We start from the raw sequence: 27,604 nt of genomic DNA, 5'->3' as shown, positions 1-27,604 counted from the left end.
ACTAACTTACACTATCATCTTCTGCACATTAAGGACTGTTACTATCTATGCATACTAATTCTACCATCTGCACTGTTACATAGATTGCTAGCTCTTAAGTCTACTACCGTCTATCCTTGCACTGGGTTAGTCTATCCTGTCTATGTCATCTGCTGTCCTTACCACCTGTTACTATACATGATTACTAACCTATCTGCATTCTACCTATTACCATCTACTACTCTCCTGAACATTACTATCAAGTGCTTACCATTACTGTCACTGCTCACACCTGTCCCTTCAGCACATCACCTCCATACTATCATATACATCCTATCACTCCAGGAACATCTTATTGAGTGTGTGTATATCTGTATGCTGAAGCAGACAGGCCCACAGTGATGAGTCTGGAGAGTTGGATCTGGTATTTCAACACATCTCTACATGACTACTGAGTGGAGATTCTGCAGCTGCAAATCCAGCTTACAATAAAAACGCAGGAGCGTTACAGATTGAACGAACCATAAAAAAAAAATGGATTCAGCAGGATTACCCACTCAAGTGACACAAAATAACACAACAAGTAAATGCATTAATACTTGCTCTTACTGAAGTAAAAGAAGACAATCAGACTCTGAGACAGCAGGTAACCCGCCTTTCCCAGCTTACTGCTGCTCAGCCCCCTGAACCCAAAATAAACCCTCCTCTAGTGTTTACAGGTGATCGGAAAAAATTTCGTGAATTCAAAAACGCATGTCAATTGCTTTTTTTGCTAAAACCTCGTACTTACCCTACTGATCAAATTAAAGTCTGTACCGTCATTTCATACTTAACGGGTGATCCACGGGCCTGGGCAGACTCTCTCTTTGAGAAAAATGATCAGCTTTTCAACTCCTATCCTTTATTCCTAGCGGAACTCGCTAGTTTATATGATGACCCCAATAGGCAGAGTACTGCTGATATCCAATTGAGGGCTTTAAAACAAGGAAGGAGACCTGTAGAAGACTTTGTAGCAGAGTTCAAAAGATGGACCCTTGATTCAGGGTGGAATGATACATCTCTGCGAACTCAGTTCAGACTCGGGTTGTCAGAGGCCGTTAAAGACGAGCTCGCCCGAGCGGATTTACCTGGCACTTTGGATGCCTTAACCACTTAAGCCCCGGAAGATTTTACCCCCATTCCGACCAGGGGGTATTTTGCGATTCGGCACTGCGTGACTTTAACGGACAATTGTGCGGTCGTGCGACGCTGTACCTAAACGAATTTGGCGTCCTTTTTTTCCCACAAACAGAGCTTTCTTTCGGTGGTATGCTATCACCTGTGCGATTTTTTGATCACGCGCTATAAACAAAAAAAGAGTGTCAATTTTGCAAAAATAGCAATATTTTTCACATTTTTTTATATGAAATTCCCCAAAAAAAAAATTTAAAAATCAAAATTTTTTTACTTTTTCGGCCAATTTGTTTTATGCTACCTATGTTTGGTAAAAAAAATCGCAAAAAGCGTATTTTGATTGGTTTGCGCAAAAGTTATCGCGTTTACTAACAAAGGGAAAGATTTCTGTCATTTTTGTTGTTTTTTTTTAACGTGTAATGGCGGCGATCTGCGATTTTTTTTGCGGTACTGCGACATTGCGGCGGACAGATCGGACCCTTGACTGACCTTTTTGACACTTTTGGGGTTACCAGTGACATTTCTACAGTAATCAGTGCTATATATATGCACTGTTACTGTAAAAATACACTGGTAGTGAAGGGGTTAACTTTATTTGGGAGGGAGGGGCTGTGTGTATCCCTAGGGGCGTGCTTTCTACTGTGATTGGCTGGGGCTTGAGCTGTATGGACACTGATCAACGGATCTACATACTAGATCCGAGTGATCAGTATCCTAACAGCAAGGAGAATGACAGGCAGCTTGTTTACACAAGCTGCCTGACATTCTCCCTCTCCCCCGCCGATCGCCGAGTGACCGGCGGACATCGGGTCCGCCGGTCACACGCGCGGGGGGGTCCGTGACCACGCGGGAGCGCGCCTCCGGGGGCGCGCGCTCGCTCCCTAGACCCTCACAAGCTAGTGACGTAGCCCTACGTCACTTTGCCTGTGAGGGGCTGACTGCCGACGTAGATCGGCGTTAGGCAGTCGGCAAGTGGTTAATACAACTCAGTATCAACATTGACAGGAGACTGCGAGAAAGAAGGGCTGAGAAAATGGGAATGCCATTGTCTAGTCCTTCTCGGATTTCGGCCGTTGACCCTACTCCTATGGAGGTAGGAACCATACGCCCATCTTTATCAACTACTGAACGAGCCAGGAGAAGATCCAGTAATCTCTGCATGTACTGCGCATCCCCGGATCATTCGATAAGCGTTTGTCCCCTTGTCCGCAAAAAAGAGGGTGAGTGTTCACATGTCTTGCTAGGGGAATTAACGACTTCCTTTTCTAAACCTTATCTCTTTGTTCATTTAACATTACAGTGGGACCAGACTAGGATTACTACCAAGGCTATGATCGACACAGGATCTTGTGGGAACTATATCGATACACGTTTTGTTACCTTAAATAAAATACCTATTATTTCAAAACCTAAACCTGTTTCTGTTAGTTTCATTAACGGTATCCCACTATCTTCTGGTCCAATCACCAATCAGACACAAGCACTCCTTGTCACTGCTAACGAGTGTCATATGGAGACCACCTCCTTTGATATACTATCTTCACCCCATTTTCCCATTATTTTGGGACTCCCCTGGTTACACACACATCAACCAGTCATAGATTGGAAAAGACGGACTTTAACTTTCTCTTCTCACTATTGTGAGATTACGTGTAACCTCCCATCTTATGGAAAGATCCTGTCTGTGGTGTCAGACGAGATTGCACCACTATGCTATCAGAATCTGTCCGAAGTATTCCTTGAGAAAAATGCTCAAGTGTTGCCTCCCCATAGGGATTATGATTGCACTATCGATCTACTCCCTAACAGCAAATTGCCTTTCGGTCATGTTTATCCTCTTTCGCAGGATGTACTCTCTCATCTCAAGGAATACTTGGATGAGAATTTGACAAAAGGGTTCAACAGACCCTCTACTTCTTCCACAGCTGCAGGACTTTTCTTTGTCCGCAATAAGGATTTAAGTCTTAGGCCTATTATCGATTATAGGTAATTAAATACCATTACAATAAAGGATCGCTATCCTTTACCGCTCATCCCTGAACTCATTGAACAAGTGCGTGGGGCTACTTACTTCTCTAAATTGGACCTAAAAGGGGCATACAACCTAATCCAAATCCGTGACGGAGATGAGTGGAAAACAGCATTCAGAACCAGATACGGATTATTCGAATATCTTGTGATGCCATTCGGGTTGTGTAATGCTCCCGCAGCTTTTCAAAGGTTCATAAACGACATCTTTAGAGACTTACTTGATGTCTGTGTTGTGGTATATCTGGACGATATACTTATCTATTCTCGATCTCTGTCTGAACAAATAAAACATGTAAGACTTGTGTTATCCAGATTACTCGCACACAATCTATACGTGAAATTAAAAAAATGCCTATTCCATAAAGAAGAAATATTATTCTTAGGATACATCATATCCAAAACCGGAATCAAGATGGATATGAGCAAGATATCCTGTATTCTGGATTGGCCTATACCACCAACTCGTAAGGCATTACAGCGATTCCTTGGATTTTCAAACTTCTATAGGAAGTTCATCAAGAACTTCTCTGCTATTGTGAGACCTCTCACACAACTTACAAGTATAAAGAAACCATTCCAATGGTCAGAAGAAGCAAATGGAGCTTTCCACTTGTTAAAAAAAAGCTTTACTCCTGCTCCCATACTAAGCCATCCAGACCCATCCCTCCAATATATTCTGGAGGTAGATGCGTCAAATATGGCAGTAGGAGCAGTTCTCTCCCAATGACCAACAAATACTTCACCACTCCACCCAGTTGCTTTCTTCTCAAAATCACTAAGCAGCCCAGAGGTGAATTACCCAGTGGGTGAAAAGGAGTTGCTTGCCATAAAACTGGCACTGGAGAATTGGCGACATCTACTTGAAGGTACCCAATTACCAATACTCATATATACAGATCATAAAAACCTTCAATACCTCCAGACTAACAAAACTCTTTCCCACCGACAGGTACGATGGTCATTATTCTTCCTAAGATTCAACTTTCTAGTGACCTACACGCCTGCAGACAAAAATAAAAAAGCGGATGCGCTATCACGGCTAACCGAAGATAACTGCGCTGAAATCCCTTCTATTCCTATAATACCCTATGAACGTATTATTGGTGTTGTTCGTTCCCTGAAGGAAGAGATTTTGCACAGTATAGGACTGGATTCACCACCACCACAACTAAGTACTGATGCAGAAGGCTTCCTCTATTACAACGACAAACTCTACATACCCCCTACTATGCGCACCAAGATCCTGGAATTATCACATGATGTGCCCATGGCAGGACATATGGGTATGACGAAAACCCTTAATTTGCTTACCAGGCAGTTTTGGTGGCCTGATATGAAGACGTCTGTAGAAAAATTTGTTTCTTCATGTGACATCTGTGCAAGGTCCAAAATTGACACTACAAAACCATCTGGTCTACTCTGCAGTCTACCAATACCCCAGGTCCCATGGGAGGTTGTGTCCTTAGACTTTATAGTAGAACTACCACCTTCCAAAGGATTTAATACCATTCTAGTGTCAGTGGACCATCTGACAAAGATGGCACATTTCATTGCTATTCGCAGACTACCTTCATCTAAACAAACAGCGGAACTACTAATGAAACATGTGTTCAAATTACATGGAATTCCAAAGACTCTTTTATCCGACCGTGGTTCACAGTTCATCTCCAAATTTTGGCAAGCTCTATGTCAAATACTACGGATTGAGCGAAAGCTCACTTCTCCCTACCACCCTCAGACCAACGGACAGACTGAAAGAGTCAACCAGTGTATAGAACAATATCTGCGTTGCTACACCTCCTACCTACAGGATGATTGGGTGGACCTCCTCCCTCTGGCGGAATTTGCTTATAACAACGCAACCCACAGTACTACTAAGCAAAGTCCGTTCTACTTGAACTATGGGTTTCATCGCACACTTTTTCCACCACGCATTCTACCATCAAGTAACCCAGTAGCCTCAGACTATCTTACCCAAATAAAAGACTCTCTGGGTTTACTTAATACCACCATCACACACGCTCATAGTCAACAAAAAAGGTACTACGACCTTTGTAGAAGACCTTCTCCGCAATATGCTATTGGGGACCTCGTTTGGCTATCGACAAAAAATTTAAGATTAAAGATCCCTAGCAAAAAGCTTGGACCTTTATTTCTGGGACCCTTCCCAATTAAGAAACTCATTGGAAAAGCTGCAGTGCAACTCACCTTACCGGCAGATCTCAAAATACATCCCATCTTTCATGTGTCGCTACTGAAGCCACATGTTCCTAATCAAGGTATAAGGCCTACCATCTTGCCTCCACCTCCAGTACAAGTTGAAAGCGGAGAAGAATATGAGATTAAGGAGATTTTGGATTCTCGTATCCACAGAGGAAGACTCCAATATGTAACGTTCATGCGTTTTTGTTTGTGGATGGATTTACAGCTGCAGAATTATTACACTCAGTAGCCTTGTAGAGAATCTGTTGAACAACATATCCAACTCTCAGGACTTCATCACCGTGTACAGCCTGTTATATACTATATATATATCAATAGATGTTTAATGGAGGGATAGAGTATATGAGGATATAGATGAGAGACAGGCTATTGTATGGTGAGCACTAGAAGAAGTATTAGGAGAGTTGCAGGTGATGGTAAAGCAGATAGGTTCTGATGTCAAGTATAGTGCAGATGGTAAGAGGACACAGATGGAGTATACTTAGACAGAGTAACCTAGTGCAAGGATAGTTCAAGGTAGTCCCAAGAGCTAACAGTCTTATGCAGATGATAGTGAATAGATAGATACAGATAGTCTTGGTAATTGCAGTAGATGACAGTAGGAGATTGGTTAGCAAGAATCCCCTGCGGGGTACTTATCACTTAGATAGGTTTAGGAATAACAGTGTCCATTGGAGAGGGGTGATCCGTAGCGAGATACGGATCACCAGCGAGGTTTCCGGCTTCAGTTTAGCAAGGAAGGTATGTCAGCAGCTCCGACTTCTCAGGCGTAGGTGCGATGAACATGTGGGTTTGAACGAGCGATGAGTGAGAGCAAACCGGCGATTGAAATAGCCGCTCATAGCGGCGCTCGGCAGTGATGTCATCCGGTCTTAAAGGTATATGCGTCCTTTGTTATACAAGATGGGACGCAATTAAGAGAGGAGAAATATGGAACCAAGGGTACCAGAGGTACCGGAACATTACACAATATCTCATAAGATGGAAGAACTATGGACCCCAAGACGACACCTGGTTGGATACCTCTGATGTTCACGCACCTAGGCTTATACGAAGGTTTCACTCGAAATACCCGGAGAAACCAGTGCTATAGGCCTTCCGGAGCCAGCCTTAAGGGGGGGGTACTGTAAGATTCTGGTACCTTTGGTACCCTTATTTACCATTTTCCTTTCAAAACTTTGCGTCCCACCTTTCTAGTTAGGTGGAACGCATACACCTTTAAGACGGATGACGTCATCGCTGAGCGCCGCTGAGCGGCTATTTCAATCGCCAGCATTCTCTCTCACGTTGTTCGTTCAATGTGTGTCTACATGCTTACAGGCCTTGTCTTGCTGTCGGAACCTCCAGCTATTTGCCTTTACCTGGAACAGACCGGAACCTCGCATCTGATCCCGTATCTCGCTACCGGATCACTCCCTCACTACTGGACCCCTCTACTTACTAAACCTTACTAGTGATAAGTACCCCACAGGGGAATCCTCCATAACTAACTTACACTATCATCTTCTGCACGTTAAGGACTGTTACTATCTTCTATGCATACTAATTCTACCATCTGCACTGTTACATAGATTGCTAGCTCTTGAGTCTACTACCATCTATCCTTGCACTGGGTTAGTCTATCCTGTCTATGTCATCTGCTGTCCTTACCACCTGTTACTATACATGATTACTAACCTATCTGCATTCTACCTATTACCATCTACTACTCTCCTGAACATTACTATCAAGTGCTTACCATTACTGTCACTGCTCACACCTGTCCCTTCAGCACATCACCTCCATACTATCATATACATCCTATCACTCCAGGAACATCTTATTGAGTGTGTGTATATCTGTATGCTGAAGCAGACAGGCCCACAGTGATGAGTCTGGAGAGTTGGATCTGGTATTTCAACACATCTCTACATGACTACTGAGTGGAGATTCTGCAGCTGCAAATCCAGCTTACAATAAAAACGCAGGAGCGTTACAACAGCACAGCATAGAGACTATGAACAGGAGCATGTAATATACACTGCACATACATAATCTAAGGCGTATGATACACCCTCCTAACCACTAACCCTATATACTGTGCTATACATTATATGATGGTGACCCCTGTTCTCTTTATACATTTTCTTTTTATACACTTCTGGCCACTGCACTCTGTCAGTTGTGCTGTACCTTACATACTCCTGACTGCTCAACTCTGTATGCTGTGATGCTCCAGGGGCCATTAATGTAACACATGACTGTAAGAGGTATGTAATGTATAGCACAGCATACAGTTATGACTAGTGAATGTACAAGGTACTGCATTTTACTAAATCATCACTGTTGCACGCTGTTATACATGACATACTCTTGGTTACTGAACTCTGTATACTTTGCTGCAGCAAAGTTCCCTTGTCCTCTTCAAGCAAAAATACCACTTCCCTAAAGTATCCCCACTCCTCAAAGTAACCATCAATTACTCGCCTCTGCAAACCTCTTTGCTTTACTCTCCCTCCACCCCCAGTTCAACTCTGCACTTTTTCCACAGTTCACCTTAGCACCCCCATTCACAACTCACCTCTGCACCCCCATCTACAGCTTATCCTCATAGCTTTCACCTCTGTACTATCTGCACACCCCCTTCCCTGCTATCACTCCTGCTGCTATCAAGTCCCCTTTTCCCAACTCTCCCCTTTGCACAAATCCCCCACCACAGCTCGTTTACAAATCCCCCCCTCCGTTCCAAAGCTCTCACCTTTTCACAGTCCCCCCCCCCTCCCCCCAGCTCTCACCTTTTCACAGATCCTCCCCTCCCCCCAGCCCTCACCTTTTCACAGATCCCCCCCCCAGCTATCACCTTTTTACAGACCCTCCCCCCAGCTCTCACCTTTTCACAGATCCTCCCCTCCCCCCAGCTCTCACCTTTTCACAGATCCTCCCCTCACCCCAGCTCTCACCTTTTCACAGATCCCCCCCAGCCCTCATCTTTTCACAGATCCCTCCCCTCCCCCCAGCCCTCACCTTTTCAGAGATCCCTCCCTTCCCCCCAACCCTCACCTTTTCAGATATCCCTCCCCTCCCCCCAGCCCTCACCTTTTCACAGACCCCCCCTCCCCCCAGCCATCACCTTTTCACAGAACCCCCCCTCCCCCCAGCCATCACCTTTTCACTGAACCCTCCCCCCAGCCATCACCTTTTCACAGACCCCCCTCCCCCCAGCCCTCACCTTTTCACAGACCCTCCTCCTCACAGCCCTCACCTTTTCACAGGCCCCCCTCCCCCCAGCCATCACCTTTTCACAGACCCCCCTCCTCCCAGCCCTCACCTTTTTACAGACCCACCTCCCCCCAGCCCTCACCTTTTCACAGATCCCCCTCCTCCCAACCCTCACCTTTTCACAGACCCCCTCCCCCCCAGCCCTCACCCTTTCACAGACCCACCTCCCCCCAGCCCTCACCTTTTCACAGACCCCCTCCCTCCTCCCAGCCCTCACCTTTTCACAGACTCACCTCCCCTCAGCCCTCACCTTTTCACAGACCCCCCTCCTCCCAGCCATCACCTTTTTACAGATCCCCCTCCCCCAGCCCTCACCTTTTCACAGATCACCCCCCCAGCCCTCACCTTTTTACAGATCACCCCCCCCCCCCCAGCCCTCACCTTTTTACAGATCCCCCTCCCCCAGCCCTCACCTTTTCACAGATCCCCCTCCCCCAACCCTCACCTTTTCACAGACTACCCTCCCCCCCAGCCCTTACCTTTTCACATATCCCCCTCCTCCCAGCCGTCACCTTTTCACAGACCCACCTCCCCCCAGCCCTCACCTTTTCACAGACCCCCCTCCTCCCCTTTCCTCCACACAAAAAGCTCTCTCAACTGGTATTCGCAGATTGTCCTCCTCTTTCACTTCTTCAGGAATGCAGCAATCATGGCTCTGTTAGCTATGCCTGGACTTATTTTTTTCCTTAGTGACATTCCTGCAGCTTGGCCTATCAGTAATGCAGCATGGAGCAGGGGAGGAGTTTCACAGCACTTCACTCGGCTCCGTGCTGCACATAGTTGTAACAGGCAGTAGATCAAGAAAGAAGCTGCCTCCTGAAGCCCCTCCTCCCCTCCTCCGTGCTGCATTCCTGATAGGCAGAGCAGCAGGAACATCACTGTCCAGACCCGGAACATCCAGCTTCATGTGCCTGCAGTGCAGGCACTAGCACACAGAAAGTGGTGGAGGAAGTGAGTCCTCCACCAGCTTCTGTGTAATGTGACAAGCGGGAGAGGACAGGGCAGCCCGAGGTGGCGGAACTCTGTTCCGGTGCGTTCTGGCAGAAAAAAAGCCCTGTCTAAAACACAGTAGTAAGTATGGGTCTAAAAAGTAGATCAACGCTCCCGTCGATGTTCTGGAACATCCATGACCAGACATGAGGTATCATTGGAGTAGATATGGTTAAACAAGTTTGCCAATCTTCAATGAGCAATACATCCAACTGGGCCAGATTTCAAGGAACTGTTGCTCTCTGTGTTTACTGATATAGAACCACCTCTCTGCCTCCATGGCTTCTCCACCTCTTTCTATCAGGATTTTTCAATCTTAGGGCAACCCCACCATGAGTGTTAATATGTACTCTCCTGTGTGCAGCCCCTCCAACACCTAGAATCCATTCGGCGGGAAAATGAGCGGCAGGCAATGGGGTGTCCTTTACCAATGGTATAGGAGCTTATAACCGGTTTCCTGGATTCTAGTGCTGATGGAAGAAATGTGGAACAATTTGATGATTTTTTGTAATGGGGTGCAGGGAAGCTCATTCCCAATTCTGTTTCCCACTCCTGTATAAAATATGGAGTAACCTGCGATTGCGCTTCTAGCAGAAATTTATACATTTTGGATAACAGATATGTAATGTCATTTTTGTGCACACACAATTTTTCAAACTCTGTCAGGGAGTCATAGGGTTGAGGTTTGGGGTTCAATGTACTGAATAAATCCTGTAACTGCCTCTGACACCAGTCATCCAGGGGGAATCCTCCATAAATCTGCCTTAACTGTTCCAGAGACAAAAGGTGCCCTGTTGGGGCCAGTTTTAAAACTCTGGTGTCGCTGTCTGTGCCCAAGTGTAAAAAAATAAGATATCCTCGCCTCGCTCAAAAAAGAAGCTGCCCAAAGACTCCATAGGAGGAGTTGGGAAGGCAAGTTATGATCTGTGTAATGTTTGGGGGATTGTGGCTCCACAGGAACGAGTGCAAAACCGTAAAGTTTAAACAAAAAAGGCTTTTATTCAGCAGGCAAAACCAAATAAGGCTTCCAGCAACACACAAACACAAGAATACAAAAAAAACTCTGCTTGTCTTCAGGACAAAAGTAAAAGCAAAAACACATACAGTTTGTAGGTAGATCTTCACCCCCGAGATTTAACAGTCCTTGTTAAATCCAGTTTTAGCAGCCTCCAGCAGACTCACAGCTCTCCAAGACAGGTGTATTCACCAATTCCTCCTCACCACCCTCACCTATCACTACTTCCTGTCTTTTAAGAGCTGCTTCCTGGAGGTTCTTATCCCCGTGTGTGCTGGAATCCTTGAAGTCAGAGGTGGAGACCCTTTCCCATCCGAATATCACTTCAGGATCTTCGAAATCCCGGGTCCCAAATATCTCTCTATTAACACAGAAAGAACTGCAAGTCAGTCCTCTCCTGTTTCAGGCTATTCTGGGAATTCCTCACCCGCCCTTGGTGACCCCCTGAGTACTGCCACACTTCCCTTAAAGGGACCATAACCCAAATATTGGTGCTATATAGCACCCGTCCAGGTCCCACCCTTGGCGTCCTGTACACCTGCTAGAGTCTTTTCTAAAGGGGTGCCCACAATTTATCTGATTGATTATGATAGTTCAAAATGCACACTAGGGTCATTGCTTTTTAATGTATGTTGTCAGGGAGCCTGTCTTTGCATCTACGCAGGATCGAGTGAGTCAATCTCAGGCGGGTGTCCCTTCAAACAAACAGTAAATAGTTTATGTAATTGATGGGAAAACACCTGGGGCAGAGATATAGGTATCATGTAAAGGAGTTATAGTTTTCTCCGTAGCATATTCATTTTTAGTTCATCAATACGGCCCAGCCAGGTGAGAGCCAAGTTTCCCCACTTCTTAAGGTTCCCATCTATGGACTGAAGTTGCTTCCCAAAGTTAGTCATAAAGAAGACACAGGTCTGGAGAAATAAGAAAAGAGCAATACAACTAACACCAATGACAATATCTAGTATTGCAGAAGCTGGACATTACACTGTAGTTGACTGAATAGATCTTACTTTCAGATAAGAAATCCGATGGGATTAGTAAAAAAAATATACTTCAAAATAAACTTTTGCACAAATACAACATTTAAAATCCAAGGTGCTGGAATACTTGCACTTGGTTGGTTGGTGCAGTGGGGTTTTTTTCTTTTTAGCGGTATTAAACCCCAAACCAAAAATGTAATATATTTTAGCTTACTTATAATTAGATGTGGTTGCTGCATCAATTTTCTTTTTTTTTCTTTTTTAATTTGGCTTTTTTCTCCAGGTGATCTGGTGCCCCCACTCTAGATGAATGAGCACAGGGGACACCTTTGAACGGCAGCATTGCCAGTCTGGGGGGTGGGGGGGGGGAAGTGTTAGGTGTACTAGCACATTTAAGTGCACTAACAAATTAAAGTCAAACTCCAGCTAATGTTTTAGAAGCAGCAGTTACAACAGTTCTTTTTCTTTTGGGATAAAAATTTTACATAAAGAAATACTGATAATTGTAAGCACAACTTTTAGTGTTAAATGGTTTGTCTCATTTCTGTAACTGCTGCATTCTTCTAGAAAGCGTGTTATTTTGAAAAACCGGCTTAATAGCTGGATCACCAGATAAAAATAGAAGAAAGTCTAAAAAAAATAATGCAGCCTTCACATCTAAGAAATGGTGAGCTGTAATATAATAATTGTTTTCTCTTAAGTTTATTACTGTAAATCTCTGTAGCCCACATTACATGTTGCTATCTATTCTTTCTCTTTAGGATTTGACTGGTGAACGGCACAGACCAATGTCGGCTGTATATGTAAACCAGACTGCATGCTGGTTACCCTACTTTATTTTGATTTTAATTCTCTTAAGAGTAATTATGAAATCTATTTAAGAACAAAAGGAATAGAGCCTACAAAAATAGGATTCATCTTCTATATCTTTTCTAGAATTACATCATCTCTAAATAAAGCCAAGAGTCCGGCCTGTCAGTGTAGATTTTCACTGTAAAAATGTCTGTCTTCAGCATACAAGCGAAGATTATGAAACCTATAATATAATGTACTCGTATATGCTTCAGATAGGTCTTATTTGTGCATAAACAAGGTCTTGTCCCCATTTTATTTTAATTGGAGCTCTTCTTATTGTATAATTATTTCTCTTCATATCATGTTCATCAATTTATGGCATGTTCTTGTAAACTGTAGCACTGTTATCTTTCTCAGGCTGGAATACTAGCATTGGGATTTCCCTTAGAAAAGCCTTTTTTTTTTTTTTTGCGGTTTGTGGTAAATGGGATATGATTTAAAATGAAGTAGCCCCGGCTGGGTTGCCCTGTCAGCTCGGTAAGCAGTGGAAGAGAAAAACAGAGTGAATATTTCCAGACAGTGAACTTACACGAGGGCAGAACGAACTCCTTGATTAGAAACTTTCCCACTGGCGATGCAGACTCGCACATTGAAAGAAACTTCACTGAAGATGTGTTCAAATGTCCAACCAGCCCAGAGCCAAAAGAATTTGTCTTTCTTTAAATCCATTTAAGGAACACTTCAATTTAGGTACGGATTAAGACATTTTAAAAGGGGGCTCCAATTTTTATTTATTTATTTGCACATTTTTATTTGTAAAATCTTTACTGGACAGCTTTCCTTTTATATGTTGCCAGTTCTTTCTTAACTCTTCACCTTGTATTCTATGTGGCCTTGCAACATTTTCAGATTTTTCTGGTTGGCAGGGGGGATCTTTTTATAAAGGAATTGCCTGCACTAACAAAGTGATACATCCAATTGTGATTTTAACAGCTAGTCATGCAGAGTTCAGCTCACAGCATCCTCCCAGAAGCAGTGTATGCAGAAATATGCTGCCCTCTATCCACTCCCAACATCCCAAAACATGCTTCTCTGGAAGTTCACAAACCTTGTGATACAAAAGTTATGCCAGGATACCTTGTGCTGTCAGTTGTTTGGCAAATGCACATAATTATATCTTTAGTGTGGTAGCAGGCTTATTTAAGTGCTAGTTTGTAAGCGTTAAAGAGGGCCTGTACTATGAAAGATCTGCTCAAAAATGGCAAGCGGAGTACAAAGGTTTTACAGTTTTGTCAATAGTCTCCATGATTTTTTTTTTCTTTTTATTACTGATTTACCATGCCTTGTTTCTTAGTGTGGAGGCAGCCATAATGGGGTTAGATATTTAACAAATGGTGAGATATTCATCCTTACTTATTTGCTTGAACTTTTATGCAACACATCTCCCCCATAATGCATGCCTTACTAGGCTACATATGAACTATGCTCTACCGCAGTGATTTATACCGTACTATCGGCTAGTACTGCCAACCCAGCTCCATTATTGCCAGTTTGAGGGTGGACCGTCATATTGGTCTATTAGGATTCACCTTTGTCGGCATCAGTCACTTCCGCAGGTGTATTACATCTATATAGGACTGCTCATGTGAGCCCATTCATGCCTGATGTTTGTGTGAATGTGGAGGGTAACGTATGCGCAGCTGCCCTATCCTAGTTTTTAATGACAACGTTGTCCTTTTTTATATTGTCCGTTGAAGGTCATATTGGTGTGAATTTTTCAATTGTTATCTTTAATAAAGTTCCTTTTTTGTAAACCTGTGTGTCCCTCTGTGACTATCTGGGAGGTCTTTATCTCCAATCTTTTTGATACAATTTATTTAGTCACGGGACTGCACCAATTTTCCTTGTGGGGAATTTGGTGATAAGGAAATACCAGGTTTGCAATTTCCAAATTACTGTGGTTGATCCGGTCGAAAATCCCTCCTTTTAAAAGAATAGAATACAAGTTGGCCTAAACTGATTAAAAAAAATAGATTTTTAAAAAAATAGTTTCGGGAAGGTTTTATAGCAGAAAGTAAAAAAGATTGTGTTTTTTTTTTTTTTTTCAAAATCGTCGCTCTTTTTTTGTTTATAGCGCAAAATCAAAAAAAACGGAGAGGTGATCAAATACCACCAAAAGAAAGCTCTATTTGTGGGGAGAAAAAGGACATAAATTTTATTTGGGTACAGCATCGCACGACTGCGCAGTTTTTTGTTAAAGTATGGCCTGGACATTAAGGGGGTAAAACCTTCCGGAGCTGAAGTGGTTAAAGAAAAACGTAAACTTTTCAAAGTACTGGTTGAACACAATAATAGTTTGTGGATAATGTAGCAAATCTTCACTTTTAAAATTCAGGTTCAACTCATAAATGGTTTTTTTGTTAGGTCCATCTTTTGTCAAATTGGAAAAAAAATAAAATAAAATAAAACTGTCCAATCATGCTGCTTAGCAACAACAAAAGGCAGAATGGATTTGAATAGGAAAACTTGCTTTATGCAGTTAGTCATTTGAGGGTTTGAAAAAAAGGTGTATAGGACTTCTTTTTTTATAGTGCAAATATGGTATTTTTTCTTAAAGAGACACTGTTACTTTGCCTATCTAGGGTAACCAACATTACCCTTTATTGGAGCATCATAGTGTTCTGTTTTAGAGAGAGATGTGACATACATATTTTGGGAGGCATTGGCTTCCACACAGTGGGTGGAGGAGGAAGAATCTGGCAGCACATTGTCAAGGGGCCATCTTCAAGAACCTAGAGTAGAGAGCTGGCTCAGAGAGAGAGAGATGGTTTCAAAGAACCCAGCGGATTTGTCGATTACAGTCCTCTAGGAACAAACATACATAGCATGGTTTTCTACTGTAGGATCTAAAGCACAGGCCTTATGTCATGATTGTTGAGTTGGGGAAAATATCTTCTTTACTTTTAGACCACATATGTTCGGGTCTATATCAGCCTATATCAAGATTAAAGTGTGTTGGGAAAAATGCCTCATGGCACATTTGCACTGTGAAAGTCTGACATATCTGCCTATTAGCATAAACACAAGAGCAATTAATTTCATTGATATAAAATGAAAGGGGGGAGAAGTCAAGCATTGCTATTTTGTGTCTAATTAAACAGCAGATAATTTCTTTTGGTGGGAACAGGTGCTATATTTCTTCTTAAGAGGCGTGCAAGGGCTCCTAAATGAGAAGTGACCACTTCACTAGCTTTGTGTCTGTGTGTAATAAAAGTGATTTATGGGTTTTCTGCAGTGCACTAGACATCTACTGTCTGGGAAGTGGCCCAAGGCAGTATAGGTTTGATCCTAACTGCATTCCAGGAACTGTGACTGCCGAAACAGTTAAGAGGACTCCAGACAAACCATACATTATAACAATAACTACAGAAACTGAACAGCCATGTACTGGTGTCTACTATTTTTGGTTTTAAATACAATGTTTGAAAGAAAAAAAAATACAGGAAAGCAGAGGAATTTTTTACTGTGTGCGGTATTTGGGTGTTCTTCCTTCTTTCTCTTTTATTTCCAAGCAAATTTCACCTAAGCAGCTTAGTGAGAAAAACTGAGAGATTTAATTTCAGCATATCACCTAATTTATCCATAGCTCATAAGCTGAGCCTATCACTCATTGTGTACCCGTTGGCCAGGAGGAAACCTGGCCAATGGGTACACAGACTTTGGTACAGACTTCGGTACAGCCCCAGTGATTGGCACAGACTGATGGTCTCGGTGCATTATGGGGTGTGGTATAAAAGCCAGGAGCACATGTGCTCGGGGTCTTTGGCTGGTGAGCAGAGTCCCGGAAGGAGGGTGGTGGCTGCCTCCTTCTCTGAGGCAGTTGGTGTATGGTCACAGGCGGTCGGCCTGGTGAGCCAGAAGGAAGGAGCTGAACCCACAGGTCCAGGAGAGCTGACTAAGAGGGGTTGAGACACAGGGGAACCTGGAAAAACAGTATCATGAGTACAGGTGATCATGTCTAAGGGCCTGACCAGGAAGAGGGCCAACCGGAGTAGAGTGGCCAGAGGACGGGTGTCAGCTGGTGGAGTGAATGGGGGTGCTAGGCGAGTACCCTGAAGATAAGTGCTAAGCAAGCATTATATTCAGAGACTTTACCTCAGATTCATCTAGTGGCATGGTGAAACTGCGGCCTTGCCGCACCTTCAGATTGAAGTCCTCAGCATTGTGAATAGTTTAAGTTCTGGAGTATCCCACTCTTCCCTTCTCCCATCTCTATTTATAATAAAACGACAAAACAACAACCCCTAGACTGTTTATTGACTGAGCCGAAAAGTAAAGTGTTAAGATTCTGCATGCAGTTGCTACTGGTAACCCAGAGGGACCCGAAAGGTGAGAAATTCAGCAGCCCTCAAAGGGGGCAGTGCTACATGTTTAAAATGTTACTAAACCCAGAAGCCTGCATTCACTATATCTGGTCTCCTACAGTACACATAACATGGAAATGCAATTATTTTAGTAAATATAAACTGCTAAATACCTTTTCTTATCAGCAGTTAGAGCAGCCTTGTGACTTTTATCAGTGTCCAGCCAAGCACTGGTTAAAGCTTGTAGGGGGAGTCTGGACAGTGCTGATTGGCCCTGTGCTGATCACATGCACTCTCCTAGGAAGAAAAAAAAACCTCTCTAGAAATACACACCAAACTGAGAATGTGCAGCCTGACTCCATAGACTGTTATCAGGATATTATCAGGGGAGAGTAGAAGAAGGGGGGGATCAGAGAAGACCGGGTCGAACAGCCTTTTTACACAATGCAGAGGATTACCCCCTAGGTTCCAAAGTGGGTATAACAAGCATGCTTTACTGCACATACAGACTGATTTATACTGTTGTGGGTTTAGTAACATTTTGAATGCTTGTTAACTGCACTGAAAAAGTATGTGCGCAAATAGGGCTCACATGGTTGAATATTTTGGTGACATTTGTCATGCTTAAAACACCAGAAAATTTAGAACATTACCCTACACAATAGTGCATTCATTTCCCTACCGCCTGAGAGAGGTGTTGACTTGCAGTCTGATTCTATGAAAGCGTACCATGCAGCGTGTCACTTGTACTTTCAATGATCCAGTTATTTGACTTCTTTATGACACAGTGGTGTCATTTTGTAAGTTCTGAATAAATGTGTTTACTGCTGTGAAAAGATGCTAATTATTACTGATATTTATGCAGACAGATTTGATATATTTCATTTTTAAATATGTATTTTATGGTCTATGTTGATTCTATGCCAAGTTCTGCTTTATGTATTGCAATAACATTAACTTCAATGAAGCCATGTAATTACCCTGATAAACAAACCCTTTTGATCTGTTTTGAATACCGATCAGCACCATATCTATATCTCAGAATGAACACTGATTCATTTTTAATTTGGTTGAATTAATAAAGTATATGATCATTTGTACCTCTACCTAAGGCCTTTCTGATGGTTATTCTAGGTACTACAAATAACGTAGACCCATTATTGGAATCTAAACCCTATAACATCATTAGGGGAAAAAAACAAAAAAATGTCCCAGCTTGCTTTTGGGAATGAATCTACTATTTGCTACCGTGTTCTAACTTATCATGCAGACCTGAAAGGTAGAAGTTGAATGGTTGTCAAAAATAGCACAATTATTATTTTTTTACAAATAGGGCACTGTGGAGTATATATATTTTTTAAGGGCCCAATTTTTTAAATACTCTTTTAGTCAAGTTATCTTTTTTAGATGTAGGAACCGGATTACAGCTGTCATTTATTTTAGTATTGGAGAGTTATTATTTAAGTGTTAACCACTTGCCGACCGCCGCAAGCACATATACTGCGGCGGTCAGCCCCTCACAGGCAAAGTGACGTATCGGTACGTCACTAGCCTGTGAGGCTCTGGGGAGCAAGCGTGCGTCGCCGGAGGCGCGGTCACGGCCCCCCCCGCGCGTGTGAGCGGCCGACCCGATGTCCGCCGCTCACTCACGATCGTCCGTGACAGCGGGAGAAAGGCAGGCGGCTAGTGTAAACAAGCCGCCTGTCATTCTCCCCTGTGTAGAAACAGTGATCATACAGCTCTACTATGTAGGACCGTTGATCATTGTTCCTACACTTCAAGCCACAGCCAATCACAGTTAGAATCACGCCCCTAGGGACACACACAGCCCCTCCCTCTCAAATAAAGTTAACCCCTTCCCTACCAGTGTATTTTTACAGTAACAGTGCATATGTATAGAACTGATTACTGCAGTAATGTCACTGGTAACCCCAAAAGTGTCAAAAATGTCTGTCAAGGGTCCGATCTGTCCGCCCCAATGTTGCAGTACCGCAAAAAAATCGCAGATCGCCGCCATTACGCGTTAAAAAAAAAAACAACAAAAATGACAAAAATCTTTCCCTTTGTTTGTAAACGCGATAACTTTTGCGCAAACCAATCAAAATACGCTTTTTGCAATTTTTTTACATTTCTTTTTTGGGAATTTCATATAAAAAAATGTGAAAAATATTGTTATTTTTGAAAAATTGACGCTCTTTTTTTTGTTTATAGCGCATGATCAAAAAATCGCACAGGTGATCAAATACCACCAAAAGAAAGCTCTGTTTGTGGGAAAAATAGGACGTCAAATTTGTTTAGGTACAGCGTCGCACGACCGCGCAATTGTCCGTTAAAATCACGCAGTGCCGAATCGCAAAATACCCCCTGGTCAGGAAGGAAAAGGAAAATCCCCCAATGGTGTGGGACTTTGTATGCCACATGCACACTGAACAAGAATACGAAAATTGTAAGGGTACAAAACAATTTTATTACATAAAGCACAAAAATTTTATACAACGTATATGTCTAAAAAAGAATAGACACACAATTAAAAAACCTTGCAAGTGTTGACAGACCAGTATCCGTACAGAAGACCCTTGGGTGTCATTGGTAGGATGAACCGGAAAAGGAAGGGGGTAAAATCTTCCGGGGCTTAAGTGGTTAAAGGTACTTATGTAGCGCCGTCAATTTATGCACCACTTTACATACTAAATATTATACATTCACATAAGTCACTGCCCTCACGGAGCTTTCAATATAAGGGTCCCCAACTCAAATACATACTAGGACCAATTTAGTCAGGAGCCAATTAGCCAACCAGCATGTCTTTGAGGTGTGGAAGTAAACCCATGTAGGCACAGGAAGAACATGCAAACCAGGTATTGCTGGGATTGGGATTTGAACCGACGACTCTAGTGCTGCTAGAAGGAAGTGCCAACCACTTAGCCCCTGTGCTGCCTGCCCCACCCACCTTATATCTGATTGGTTATAATAAACCAGGGGGTTCTTAAACTTTTTAATCTGAGTTCCGAAAAAAAGAAAATTGGCACGGAACTGGGATCTGCAAAGGAAATTATTATCAAAGCAAAAAAGAAAAAAACAAATTATTATATTTTTTATTCTTTTATAAATAATACTTTTTTTTTTGCATTTATCAACTATTGCCAGGGTCTCAAAGGAGTGGTGGCATCATGGGTAGGAATATTTTTCATCCTGTGCATTGCATTCTGTGAATAGGTATTGACATCCTGTAATTTACCTGCTCCACTGCCCATTCAGTGAATGCAATGCATTGCGGGAGTTCTGTGAATGGTGGGAAAAGCAGAAGGGGATGGGCCGGCTAACTTTTTTCTCTGTAGCAGCAGCTGCAGTTAGCTTTCACAGCACCAGAAGAATGTTGCTCAGGACAGTATTTGGTGGGAAAACACTGCAGGGAGAATTTTCTGCATCAGCTCGCAGGTAATAGGATACACAGCATTACACTTTACTAATAACAAATTTTAAAAATCCTAAAGTTGAGCCTAAAACACTCCTATGAACAATACTGTTTAGTTTATTGTGGTTTTATTCACTGTTCTTGAGGAAAACCTATTGAGTCTTTAAACCATATGGTATGTTGTATACCTATTGATGCTGATTTCTCTGATATTAGACTAACCTTTTACGAAGTCGTCGCTGGGGTAGCTCTCCAAAGACGTATCTTGGACTGCAGTGTACCACAACCAGTGATGTAATCGCACGTTCTGTGCTTTTATCTCATTACCTGATTCTTAATTATCATTTCTGCTTTTTAAGGGTCATCCATCAAGACTAAGACTGTTACTAAGATCTAAAGAGGAGGAACTGCTGTTAAATCTGGAGAGAAACGAGTAAGTACAGTTAATTGCTGTCATTAGAATCTCTTCTGAAATTGTGGTAGTGTTCCGGTACAAAATGTTCTGCCATCCTCCTCATACCCTGCAGGGTGCTTTTGGATGTACAACCTAATCCTCTGTAAACAAATGTGAAGTATTCATCATTAATAGATGATTACTAGCCTATTCCTTGCTACTTTCATTTACTGTGTGTGCGTGTGTGGCGGTACTTATCAGGCGAATTTACATGACTTGCATTATGTAATGAATTTTTTTCATCACTAATCCCTGCCATATAGAGAAAGGGACCAGATTAAAACCTACTTCCAACATTTTAATAAGATTAGAGTTAATACATTTGCAACTATATATGACAACCACACCTTCATGTCAAGAAACCTCTACAAACTGCCAGGCCTACTGTATAAAAGTACCAATACTGGGACATACAGTTTATAACATTGAATAGACTGAGAAAAATTTGCCCAGGCTTAACCCACCTTTCAGTTTAAAAATATAGAAGCCGTTTTTTTAATTTTATTTTTTAATTTGAAAAATATTGTACCTAGCCTGCCATTTTCTTTTAGGGACACGAAAGTTCAAACTTGACAAGACTAGCTGAAGTGTGTGTCTGCTAAATATAAAAAAGTCCTTGACAAAAAAATGTGTTGATGGGACCTTGGACCTGAATTTAGAGAAGATTGGGCTTAAGATTTCAATTTTTAGGTGCACCTCTTCATCACCCAGGGTATCCCAGCGGCCCCTGAAGTAATACGAGGAATGTAAAAGGGATGAGAGAGATTTATTATGAGTCTAGTAAGTCTTTATTACACATGACTGGGCAAAAGAATGCATACAACACATCTTATATCCCGTCTGTTGTCCAGTACCGTTTTTCCACTGTTGCCATATTATAAGTCCTGGTATAGGGGGAGCCCCTAAACCGATCTTCGAACTGCCTCAGCATTCCTTCATTTTAGGAGTAGTTTGCCTCAATACTGTATACTTACCTTGTATCAAAAGCCATTTTTTTGTTTTGTAGATTGGAAAACGCTTTTTTTTTTTTTTGCCCCATTGGAAAGGTTTCCCTGTCCCAGAGACGACACAATGGAATCTGTCAGAAAATGACTCCAGGGTGAGGGGAAATGGTTGTCACCAGAATCATTGGAAGATTTTCCCCTGACCTCACCTTTTTGTTACTTTGTGTCCTGGTGGAAATGGTGCTGCCCTCCTTCTTCCAATTTGAGAACTGCTGTGCAGGAGCTAACAGGAGGCTGATATCATAACACAGGTTGTTTTACTAGTCGTAATTATATAAATATGTTCTTTTTAAGAATGCATACCTTGATTAAATGCTTCTTACTAGTGTTGAGCTTAAAGTGTAACAAAAACAACTGGTTACTGTCCACACCTGTAACTGGTCTCTGCAGCAAGGAGCATTGGAAGGGCAATGCATATAACAAGACACAAAGATTTCCAAGCTCTCCTTACCAACCAATCTGCGACCAACCAAATTGACCTGTCCAACAGTACGTGTTAAAAACAGGGGTTTAGTTGCACACATTTGCAAATACATGCGTAAGCCCCGTCAAGGCACCCCATTATCTGTGGTCCTAACTCTAAATTCTGTGAGTCTCCAACAATGGAAGCACATGCATTTAATGGACAGGTGTAGGACAGATATACCTGAAGGGAGCCCACCCCTTCTTAAAGGCACAGGGGCACACTGAACACCCAGCCTATAGCACAATGGCAGCAAAGATGTCAGTGCGTTGCCTGGTCAATATAATCTATAACAAAAACAACTGGTTACTGTTCACACCTGTAACTGGTCTCTGCAGCAAGGAGCATTGGAAAAGCAATGCATATAACAAGAAAAAAAGATTTCCAAGCTCTCCTTACCGACCAATCTGCGACCAACCAAATTGACCAGAAGGTTTTTTTTTTACCTTTTTAAAGCGGTGTTCCAGCCTCACATCCTCCCCCTCCAAAAATTAAAAGTCAGCAGCTACACATACTGTAGCTGCTGACTTTTAATATTAGGACACTTACCTGTCCTGGAGTCCAGCAATGTCGGCAACACAGCCGATGCTTCCATCGGCTGTCAGGTGCTGCCGCCGCCATTGCCTTGCGGCTTCACGAGCGGGTCCCTAATACGCATGCACAAAGTGCGCTGCACATTTGGATTGGCTTGGCGGCGAGGGAAGGAGGAGGGGGCCAAACTTCTGAGGGAAGTTCCACTTTTGGGTGGAACTCTGCTTTAATGCATTCTCTGCATTAAAGTACAAAACCTGTGTGCAGCTGTCCATCCCCCCCCCCCCAATTCCCCCTTATCCAGTGCTATGCCCGAGAGCAGTGATTCTCTTGGCTCTCTTTCTCTCCTCACTGAAGATAAGGCAGCAGTTCCTGCTGCTGTCAATCACAGCCAGTGAGGAGAGAGCTGGCGGCAGGACAATGGACACATACAAGCGCAGCTTGGGAGTGATCCCTTATAAGTGCCCCCATAGCAACTGCTTGGTATGGGGTTCTTGGAGCATAGGAGGAGCTAGGAGGGGGACGCAAGAAGTCGAGGATTGGGGCTGTTCATTGCAAAACCATTGTACAAAGCATTTAAGTATGACAGTTTTATTATTATTTTCTTTAGAGTCACTTTAAAACCAAGATTGCTGCAACTTAAATGGACCTTCTGACATCACAGCCTGCGAAATTCCTTGGAAAACCCAGCTGCAGCAGTTCATTGTGTGTTCCCGTGTTGCAGTGGCTCTTCAGTTAGTCTATACATAAGCCAGCTTTCCTTTAGATTCAGTGGGCCACAAGCCGTACCCTTTCATATATTCATATATTTTCTAATCTTGGAGCTTCTTTCTTGTTTCTAGATTTCTTGTGAAAAAAAAATCTTTCATAATCTATAAATTTGGGAAAAAGTGATAGCTAGAAAATGAAACAGAAATCGGTAGTTATTCCGTTTTGTCCAAAGCTGAAGAAAAATACCTTTTACATGGAAAATCTTTGAGCGTCTGTAAATAATACATTTGCAATATGTTTAATAGAGCGACTTTTCTAAATGTTTTATCAGTTCAGTTCCGATAGATGGAACAGTTCTAATTAATCTGTTTTATATTTGCTCAGCCCAGAATTAGGTGTCACAATTTTATGATTAGTCATTACTCTCCTGTCATCTCTAAAACATTCCAGAAATGGAAAGATAAATGGTTTTATGGGCCTTTTATAAAGTCCTTAATGAATTACAACACACAGTTGCGGCTCTTTACATTCTCCCAGCATGAAGCTGGGGCAGATTACTGCTCAGAGTGACGTTGTATATTGCCCAGTGGATTCATGAATAAAATAATTACCTGTTGATAGGCACTCTATTGTGTCTGATAGAAGCCACAGTAAAAATGAAGAGACTTTATATGTCCTGGAACTATTTCTCCTGCTGGTATAGATAATTATACTGTCCCTTGTTACCCATGAAAGGTTAATTTAAAAGGACACTTAATTTGACCATTCCATTTAGCCAGTATGAATGAATTTCTAACAGTGACCTGTGTATGTATTGTAAAATGTTAAGTAATTTATAAACTGTATTTGTGGTCAACTTATTGAAAATAAACTGATATGTATGAATACAGAGCTATCTCAAATACCTTTTAAAGGGTTACAGGCTTCTCGATCGCCTTAAAATCCCAGGGCTATTTTTATGACAAATACCAATCTGATGGGGAACTATACCGGTTTGGGATTCGTTTTTATTTTAAAGGTAATTTTTTTTTTTTTTTCAATTTTGTTTTTTGTAACATAACCCATTAGTTTTGTGTAAGGTGATGCACTGTGGGGCAATAATAGTAAGAGTTTTATTGAATGATAGTGATGGCAGAAGGGGGGTGGGTGAGCAGCACAGCTCTTCTCAGTAGCGGCTGCTGCTTACTCTCACATGCCGGAAGACAGGTATTCAGGGCAATATCCAGTGACTATGAAGAGGGTACTGAACAGAAGTTTTTCTAGCAGAAGCAGCCAACTGCACGTAATCAAAATTACACATAAGAATGTGTTTAATGCTATACCCCCCCCCCCCCAAAATAAAATTTTAAAAAATGACAAAATCCAGCATTCATTTTAAATTTATAATTTTCATTTTTATTTTTTATGTTTTTTGTATTTGTTTTTTACTATTTTTGGAAAAATCTTACCTTTACAATTCGATATTTAATGCAGGATGAATTGAACAGAAAAGTGACATTTTATAGAGAATTCCATAGAAGATGCTTGCCTTTAAACTCCCTCATACGGATTTGAATCCCCAGCACATCTGAACAGAACCTGCAGGGGGAAGGAGGGAGGGGGATTAGAAACAAATTTTACTTATTGAGTTGGTTGTACAAAGCACCTTTGATTTTCTTTTCCTTCCACCTCACCACAGCGCTATTGTGTTCTGGCGGGGGGGGGGGAGGTGCCCCAGGGACTCTTAACGGTTGGCAGGACACAAAGGTTACTGCTAGTGGCTAAAGCCACCGACAGTAATCGCATGTAAAAAATGTGCCAGGCTGGTTGTACCCAAAGTGATTAATGGATTGATTTTAGTACAATCAGCCTGCCCATGGATGGATTGAATCTCGGCCATTCCTTGCTAAACTGCCTGAATCTATGCATGGCCAGGTTATGACTCCGTCAACAGATTTTCTTTTAACAGCGCATCTAAAAACAGGTAACAGTTAGGCCTCTTGCACACTGTACTGATATGTGAGCAGCAGACATTCCTGGAAGAAAAAAACTTGAGAATTGGCTGTATATCACTTGTGAGTATTTGCAGGTATGCACACGCAAGCAGAAAATGTGGCATTTGTGCGCATTCGCAAGTTTACCAGAAAAATATTGACCGGCAAAACAGATTTCTGTTTTATTTTTTTTTTCCACTGATCAATATGCAGAGCATGTTTATGGGCCTCTGTGTACAGGCACATTGAAAGCAGTGGAAACTGCATTTAGATTAGTAAAAAAAAAAAAAAAAACACCTGTATGCCTGAAAACTGAGCAAAAGTGGACAGCAGTGTGCAAGAGATCTGCAAGTCTAACTAAAGGAAAAACTTGTTTCTAAATTTTGGATAGAGTGGAGGGGGATTAGAACACCTGTCAGTTATTATTGCTGTCTGTGCCCCCTTTAAGCAGAGTTCCCCTCTAAATTTGTCCTGTTTAACATCGAACGTGAAACTAAAAGAAAAGGCAGAAAAATAAAAATCATAAGGCTATAACCCTCCCTTGGGAACACAAACGTGCTGTGCTTATGACTTTAAATAAACACTACACATGGAGTGACAACAATTAAGGTGTATAAACCACAAATAACTGTGAGTGACACAAATAAGTGCATGAATAATTGAGAAAAAATCAGAATATAACTAAATATATCTGTGCGCAAATAAATGGAAGTCGCCAAAACCAATATGGTTAGATGTGATTCATAGGGAAGAAAAGTCTTTCAATGTAGATATGTCAGCAGAGATAGTTCAAACTGTTCCAGAAATCCCAAATAGAAAAGCAAGCCACCCTGTGTAACAGTTGGGGGCTTACCAGAAAAATATGACCACTAAATGGTCAAACCTGCATTTGATATATATGGGAATCCTGCAAGATTCTCCAAACCCTGGGCTTCAATATGTGTGTCACAGAACCCTGTTAGTCCTTCAGGGGCAGCAGTTTGTGCCAAATGAATAGATCTCATACAACCACCGACATGAAAACAAAGAGAGCGAATCCCATAGCGAAGTCCCGTTTAAATTAATAGTAGATTTATTGAAAGGTATTGCACTTACAATATTCCAGTTAAAAGCAGGCATGTACAGCATACAGAGATTTCCAAACAGCCAATTCCAAGATGGCCACGAGTTTACCGTGCATGTGTGGTGCGATGTACGTCCTAGCTCTGCCCTATGCGTTTCATCATATGACGCCATCAGGGGCATAAGACATATTGCTCCACCATGCTCAAATAATTATAGCAACCCACAGGGAGGATCTGGAGTTAATCGGTTGGACAATACATGCTGTGTGGAGCGCTACACTCCGATGACATCCCAGACAGTAGTCTCGCCGATTATGCCACCATCCAGTGTATGAAAAACAATTAGTCCCAGCTAAGTTGAAAATGTCCCTCCACGCCCAGTTTTATGCCAAAAATCTTGTTAACCCCTTCCTACTAAAAACGTGTGTGACTGAACAAATGCAGTCTTGTATATACACACACATGAAAGTATGTGAAGTGGAAATAAATTATATATTCAGGATATATAAAAACAACTTTAATAAAACATTTAATAAAAAATATACAATCCCCAGTTACTCTATCTAAAATGAAAAAAAAAAAAAAAAGTTTGCCTTTAGTTACACTACACACTCCTATAATACCAGCAGCTGGCTAAAAAATGTAAAATATTTTTATGTAATATTTACTGGAGGAAAAATTTATGTTTTTTTCAATCTTGAACTCAATAGAGAGGATATATTTATAACATGAAACTTTATTAATGTAACTGAAGTTAAGCTCAGTATTATTCAAAATACAGGGCCTAAAAGTAAATAAGGCATAGAACACTGTGCGGACCTCCCCAAGTATGCCACTGGTTCCTGATGAATTAGCCCATAGAGGTAAATGAGAGGAGTCTTACAGTGTGTGGCCAGCTTTATACTAAGCATGAAATACAATAATGCATAATCACTGTACTAAATTACAAAACAGGAAGTACAGAAGGCATATGTGATTAACAAACATAGCTGTATATATACAGACGTTCCAGATCTACTTCCAAGTAACACGAGAGGAAGCAATGAGAGTGCTCAAGGTCCAGAGAGAGAAGGAGAAGTAATTCCCAAATTCCCAAAAGATATTGCTCCATGGCTCCCCACAGACACAGGTCCTTATCCTGCTCCCCTGTTAGGCTAAATGAAAGGCATGATGATGAA

The 27,604-nt window shown here is 42.0% G+C and overlaps 1 protein-coding gene across 1 annotated transcript in view; it reads left to right on the top strand.

Moving 5' to 3' along the window:
* Positions 1-27,604, top strand: part of ADAM12 (ADAM metallopeptidase domain 12) — a 1,097,024-nt gene that overhangs the window by 224,833 nt on the left and 844,587 nt on the right. The window contains exon 3 of the mRNA XM_082269366.1: positions 20,586-20,659. Within this exon, the coding sequence (XP_082125492.1) occupies positions 20,586-20,659 (74 nt within the window). The remainder of the gene's footprint in view (positions 1-20,585; positions 20,660-27,604) is intronic.

The sequence above is a fragment of the Pelophylax lessonae genome (genome assembly GCF_965119305.1).
Source record: "Pelophylax lessonae genome assembly, chromosome: 9".
NCBI lineage: Eukaryota > Metazoa > Chordata > Amphibia > Anura > Ranidae > Pelophylax > Pelophylax lessonae.
This window is presented reverse-complemented; position numbering and strand designations above follow the sequence as displayed.